The sequence below is a fragment of the Centrocercus urophasianus genome, unplaced genomic scaffold (genome assembly GCF_019232065.1).
Source record: "Centrocercus urophasianus isolate 14NV4802_14NV808 unplaced genomic scaffold, USGS_Curo_1.0 seq_11, whole genome shotgun sequence".
Taxonomy (NCBI): domain Eukaryota; kingdom Metazoa; phylum Chordata; class Aves; order Galliformes; family Phasianidae; genus Centrocercus; species Centrocercus urophasianus.
Window position 1 is genome coordinate 21253751 of NW_024884253.1, and position 6742 is coordinate 21260492.

The 6742-nt window shown below is 58.9% G+C and overlaps 1 protein-coding gene across 1 annotated transcript in view; it reads left to right on the top strand.

Annotated features, from left to right (window-relative positions):
- Nucleotides 1-120: 120 nt before the first annotated feature.
- Nucleotides 121-6742, top strand: part of GDF6 (growth differentiation factor 6) — a 7706-nt gene continuing 1084 nt past the window's right edge. The window contains exon 1 of the mRNA XM_042808662.1: nt 121-448. Within this exon, the coding sequence (XP_042664596.1) occupies nt 121-448 (328 nt within the window). The remainder of the gene's footprint in view (nt 449-6742) is intronic.

Sequence of the window (6742 nt, forward strand, 5' to 3'; positions counted from 1 at the left end):
CGGGCCGGGCCCGCCCGGGTGCAGTCCCCGTTCAGCGCCGCTCCGCCGCGCAGTCCCCGCCGCACGTCGGGCCGCCGCCGGAGCCTCACGTCGGGCCGCCGCCGCCCCGCCGCGATCGCTATGAATGCGCGCCGGGCCCTGCTCTCCGCCGCCTTGCTCGCCGGCCTCCTCTGGGATTTACCTTGCTGCCGCCCGGCCTCCCTCCCCGCCGCCGCAGAGCTGGCCAAGGGCGGGCGAGGCCGCAGGGCTCCGCGATACCCCCGGGAGAGCCGGCCGCGGCAGGGGGCACAGCCCGGGGGCCGGACGCCCCCGCGGGCGGAGCCCCACGAGTACATGCTGTCCCTCTTCAGGACCTACTCCGTCGCCGAGAAACTGGGCATCAACGCCAGCTTCTTCCAGTCCTCCAAGTCGGCCAACACCATCACGAGTTTCGTAGACAGGGGACAAGGTAGGTGCTGTGCCCCCGCCCGCCCCGTCGCACCCCGGGGCTGGAGTCCCGTCCGCAGCGCTGCCGATCCGTGGAGCCGGCGCCGCTCCGCTCACAACGTTTCCGTTTTTCTTTTCTTTCTTTCTGTCTTTTTTTTTTTTTTTTTTTTTTGTTTTTTTATTTTTCCTTTGTTTTTTTTTTTTTTTTCCCAATTCTTTTTCTTTCTTATCTCCCTTCGGGGCGCAGAAAGGCGGATCTGACGGTAAACGGCGCATCGCGTTGTGTTGTTTCATAGCAAAGCCGCTCTGCGGCGGCTGTAGGTGGTGGTTTGGGAACCACGCGTGGCCGTCCCGAGCCCTCACCCGGAGGGGAAATGCAACCCCCGCTCTGCGGGAGCAGCTCGGGTGGAAATGCAGCCTCGGAAACATCGCTCTTCTGCTTTATTTCCGCCTGAGAAAAAGGATCTCTCTTATCGCTTCGGCTGGAAGGCAAATAGAAAGCTCGCACTCGCTGCGCGTGGGGCTGCGCCGTCGGGGTCACCTGGAAAGGTCCGGCCCGACGGGTACAGGGGGCAGGCACACAGCCGCTCCAGAGCCCCGGGCCTCGGTACCGCCGCGCCCCGACGTGCCCGGACAGAGAGTGGCTCGGGGCCTCACCCGCACCCTTTGCACCTCCCGGATGCGGGGGCCGCGTCCATCCATTCCGGGGCCAGGAGGGACGCAGGTAGGACGGGGCGGGCGGCGGGGCCGGGCCGGTATCCCCGCTTCCCGCAGGCAGCAGTGTTGGCGCAGGGATTCCCGGGACCTCTCTGCTACCCCGTGTTCCCCGCTTCACTTTTCTCTCGTTACTTTATAGCTCGAGGGTGGAGATGGCGTGCGGATCTTCCCTCAAAATGCCTCTCCTTATTTATTAAGATTTTATAATTATTATTATTACATTATCCTGGTTGATGACGAACTAACTCGGTGGCTCCTAAGGAAGGTCACGCATTCTCTCCTCCTCCCCCCGGCACACCGTCACACCCAGTACTCGGGGCGCCGTCGGGGGCTGCAGTGCCGCGGTGCTTCCGATGGACGGAGGGAGACGAGAGGTTTTGCTTTCCGTCTTCCCCCTACGGGGGCGTTTTTTTGCGTCGTTGTGGGAAAGGTGCGTGCGGGGGGAGGCTCTCCAGGCGTGAGGTTCTCTAAGTTCAGCCCTAAAAACGACCTCAGCCGCTTTCCCCGAAATAAATCGGGGGGCTTGTGGGGATGGAGCCACGCTCGGGATCGTCCTCGCCAGAAGAAAGACAATGTAACAACCGCAGCTCGTTGCGCTGCATGGGAGAATCTGCTCCGGTAGAGGCGATTCGCTACCAGAAGTCCTGCTCTGATGAAGGAAAAGCCTCACTTTTCCCCATTGATTTTGATTTGATGTGTCACGGGCTGTGACCTTCTGCTGGACCTTCCGAGGGTTGCTTAGCATCAAGCCACTGATTGGAGTATTTCAACTCAGTGATCTAATTGAGTGTTCATGTCATAACATAGCGAATATTGTCTGGTCTCCCATAATGAAGCTGACCAGCCAATGGCACATCACCAAAAACTTCAAGAGAGCTTCCGTTCCTCTGAAGTGGGAGCCGCGTTCCTGCCCACCTCCCCGTATGCTCCCAGCCCGCTTAATTGGAGCGCTGCTGATGATGAACGGCCTTTGCTCGGGGGAAGCGGGGGGAAGGTTCTCTCCATTCATTTGCAGACGGCAGAGCCGCCCAAATTGACCCAATTAGTCGGACGAGCTGCGCTTCACCGACGGAGCGGCCGCGCAGCGCTGCGCTGGGACGGAGCCGCTGGGGCTGCACGGGAGTGGGGCACCGCGGGACACCGCAGCGTCGGTCCCGCTGCTGGGGGGCACCGAGGGAGACCTCCGCACCTTTTCTTTCTTTCCTTCCTCCCGAAGCTCACAGGATCGCCTTCAGGCTGCATCGGGAGGGAGGAAAGCCGCGCCGCTGCATTACATATGTGTATCTATATGTAGATTTTCAGCGTAAAGAGCACAGAAAGAGGGGGAAAGCTCTGCGATTCCCCCCCTTCCAGTTCCCTCTCGCACCCCCCACCCCTCCAACCCCCCTTTTGTTACGGTCGCAAGATCAGACAGAACCTCTCTGAATGTAGGAAAATTGCTGTTGGCACATGAAGTAACTCATTAAAACGCAGATGGTGCTCTCGCTGGCCCCGGGACCCCCAGCACTGCCACTCCGCTCTACAATTAGGGGCTGCGGGGCTGCACCGGGCAGGGCAGAAATAAAGGGAAGCGGCGGCTACGAACAGTGAACCCCGTAAGACTCGGGGCGAACCGAGAACAGAACGCGGGGTGAAGGAGCGCAGTTCTGGGAGTGCCCCGAGGGGAGCGGGTGCCATAGGGCGGGCTGCGGGGCTTCCTGCCTTCGTGCCCTTCTGCGTCCTAAAGGCTCCCGCAGCCGGGAAAAAGGAAAACGGGAATAGGTCGAAATCGTCTCGTTCTCCCCAGTTCCTTTGTACTCTTTCGTGTGCAGCCGATGGGGACGGGAGGGAGGAGGGGGGTGGTCCGATACGCGGTGTTTTACCGCTGTTGTCGGGGGGCGGGAGAAAGCGGAGAGCCCCGCGCAGGAGCTGCGATCGGCGGCAGAAAGGAGAGAGCAAATCCCGCTCGCAGTTCCCCGTGCCGAGCGTTTATGCAAAACAGCGGCTTTCTGGGTGGACCGAGAGCTGCAGCGCACCGCAATCTGCGCAGCGCCTTTGCCCAGGCGGTGTTGTCGTTGGCAAGAGGAAAATGAAATATAAGCGGGGAAGCATTTTAATGGGGAAGGAGGGAATTCACAACTGTTAATTATTTGGTGACCTTGTATTCGATTTGTTTGAGCCCCTTATAAAAACACTAATGCAGACCAGACGGCCGGAGAGCGCTGCGGCAGCGCTTCCAAACAGAGCCGAGCGCCCGGGGAAGGAGAGAACGGCTCGGCTCGGCTCGGCTCGGCTCGGCTCGGCCCGGCTCGGCCCGGTCCGGCTCGGCTCGGCTGTGTTGCTACCGCTCTGCCGAATCGGAGCAAAGAGAGCAAGGACTGCTCGGGGCTGGGGAGGCGGCAGACTGTCTCCAAAGCCGCTGCGAGAGCAAACTTTGTGAAAAACACTGATTTCGGGAGAGGTTTCTTTCTCATATTTTCCCTCTCCCCACCTCCTCCCCCCCTTCACCCCCCCCTTTTTTTTTCCCTCCGTTTGTTCCCTTCTGCGAATCCTCCGCGGGGATCCTCGCCCCGAAGGGACTGGGAAGGACGGGAGGAGGGGCAAAGCTCGTGGCCCCTTTCTATCCGTGCCTACGACCGATCGTTTGCTCGGTTCTTAATTTCTCTCTCCTTTTTATTTTTATTTTTATTTTTTTATCTTTATTATTTTAAATCCAGGATTTCCCCCGGTGAGGCTGATAGGAGGCTTTGGGTTTATTTTTAGTTTTAGTTAATGTTTTTTCATTAGAGAGAGAAAAGAGAGCTTTCCGCTCCAGGACTGCTCAGTTCCACCGGCTGCACGGAGCCCGAGGAGCCCAAACCCGGCTGCGGGCTCGGGCACGGAGCGCCTCGCTGCTCTCATTTGCCTCCTCCCTCTTTAGTCCTATTGGTAAAAAAAAGAAAAAAAAAAAAAGAAAGAAAGAAATAAATAAAAAAAACCAACAACAACAAAAAACAAGGAGCCGTTGACGGCGAAGTGGTCGTTTCCCTGCGATCCCAGCGCTGCAAGTGAAGCCGGGAGCCCCTGCGTGCTTCTGGGCGAAAGGGGCCGTCCCAGTCCTCGTTGGTTGAGGGCAGCTCTGTGTGTTTTGTTTTCCAGGAACTTTCCCGTACTCCGCTCAAAAAACTCCTTCAAATCGTCCCCTTGCTCCTTCTCTTAGCTCTGAGCTCAGGGATTCCGAATTTCGAATATCTATATATATATATCTATACGCTTGGTTATTATTATTATTATTATATGAGAGAGGGGGGAGCACAATGATTTCTCGTCGATTTCTCGTAGCAAAACAACGGACGGGAAGGGCACAGCTCTCACGGCCCCCCACGGCATTCAGCAGCCCCCGTGCAGCCGCTCTCCGCCTCGGCGCATCCCCGGAGCCCGGCGGGAGGGCAGCGGGGCCGGCGGGCCGCGGCACAACGGAGGCGGCCGTTCCGGAGAGGTGCCGGGAAAGCTGGGTGACGGAGGTACGTTGCTGGCGGAGGGAGAATGGAAGCAGCCTTCCGTTCGTTTCTCGGGGCTTTGGCAGCGTTAGTCTGAGGAAGATGCGGTCTCTCCCGGTTACTCGGTAGCGAAGGGAACGAAATATTGAAATCTCGTCGGACGCCGTAAGAGAAAGCGGCGGCGATGCCGCCCGTTCGGAGGGGGAAGCTGAGAGCCGGGGAAGTCCCTCCTGGGGAGCACATCGGCAGCGCCCGAGGAATGCCCGCGGCCCCAACGGGACGGATGCGCCCGTTTTCACCTTATCGTCTGCGGAGGGTCCTTAAACTGCCAACGTGTTTTTGGTTTGAGAGTTTAAATACGGCTTGAAAGAGAATTAGGAATGGGAAAATTCTTCTCGAATGCGGTTTGGGTATAATTTGCAGTGATGTAAAGTTAAGATCGCAGCCCCGATGGGTTGGCCGGGAGCCCGGTACCTGATCTGCCATGAAAAGGGAAACTCCGCGTAGCCCTCGTTAACCCCCGGCGCGCCTCGGAGCCGCGGTGCCTGCGGGGAGGGGCTGCGTGGCCGGGGGTGTTCCGGGCTGGGGGATACCGGGAGCCGCTCAGCTCGGAGTAACGACAAAAAGGAAAGAAAGCTGCCGGCATCGCAACGCCGTGCGGGGGTCGGGCAGCCCTAGGCGGGCGACTCTTTTCAAATCGCGTCTCTCAGCCTCCTGGGTCCTAAGGGAGCGCCGAGGAGAGGTCCCGAGCAGCGCGCGGGGCTCGCACAAAGGCGGAGAGGCGGCCGCGGGGTTTCCGCACCGCTCCGTGCGGTGGAAAAGCAGCTCACCGCCCCGCGGGGCCGCCCCCCCTCCTTCCCCCCATCGAGGGCGGCGGTGATGCCGCTGTGTCCCCTCCCTCCGCTCTTTTCCCACCCTCTTGGCCCCGCTGGGAGCGGGCCAGGAGAGGGACAGGATTATGTATTCATCTGGAATTATTCGCTTACGAGACGGAATAAATCGTGTTTATCTGATGGGATTCGAGGCTGCCGCTTTGATACTGCCGCGATCGCTGCCCCTTCCTGAGAAAGAAGTCGGGAACTGATGGATCGGGGCGAGTTCTGCACCTCTCCTGTCGCCGTGTCCCCGCCTCGACACGGCACACTGAGGCTAAGCCTTTGCAACGTGGGACATGGGGCGGCGAGCAGTCCCCCGCCTCCATCCCATCTCCTCGGCTGTACCGAGCGGGGCGAGCATCGCCCTTTGGAGCCATCCTCGGCAGGAATGGGGCTGTGCCCACATTAGGGGCTAATGTGGTTCTCTCGAGGCAGGCGGGTTTCTGCCCCAGCAACTCTCTTTGCCCCGCCCGCCCCGTGTCCCCGCTGGGGGCTGCAGGAACGCGCAGCGTTAATCCGCGCTGAGTCACTGCGCGCTGCGCCGCGTAAGGTTCTACAGCGTCATGCCTGAAGGTCTCGGTGTGCATCAGTCGTGCCGCTGTTCCTCCCACCTTCCCCCCCAGGAGGCTCCCCCGGAGCTGTCAGGTGGAGCTGAGGCTGTGAAATACGCTGATGAGGAGGAGCGCTGACCTCTGCTGTCAATAAATACCGTGGGCTGTGTATTTCTTCGGTCTCCCTCTGTCTCAGGAGCAGACCGAGCACGGACAATCGGAGAGGGGCGGCCCAACAGAGGCTACAGTGACACTTTTACTGTTGAAATATACACGGGCTTTACTGGCCTCTGGGGAGAGCGAGGGCTTGGGGAATTTCTGTGTTTGCTGGGCTGTAAACATTTTATTGGAAAGCAACTCGGGAAAATGTGGTTGGCTTTGTGAGCTGTGTTTTGTACACCCATGTGTCAAAAAAGAAGTCTAGGTCATTCTCTTGGAGCTGAACATAAATGTGTACATGTACATATATGTGTATATATACGTGTATTTGTGTATGCATACAAACACAAAGCCATTGCTTTGACTGCAGTGCTGGGGGGCCAAGGAAGTGCATGGAGCTGGGTTGCCACGTCCTTCCTCTGGTGTGGAACGTCTTGTATGATGTGTATCCTTCAGTTACTCCTCTCCTCTCCTCTCCTCTCCTCTCCTCTCCTCTCCTCTCCTCTCCTCTCCTCTCCTCTCCTCTCCTCTCCTCTCCTCTCCTCTCCTCTCCTTT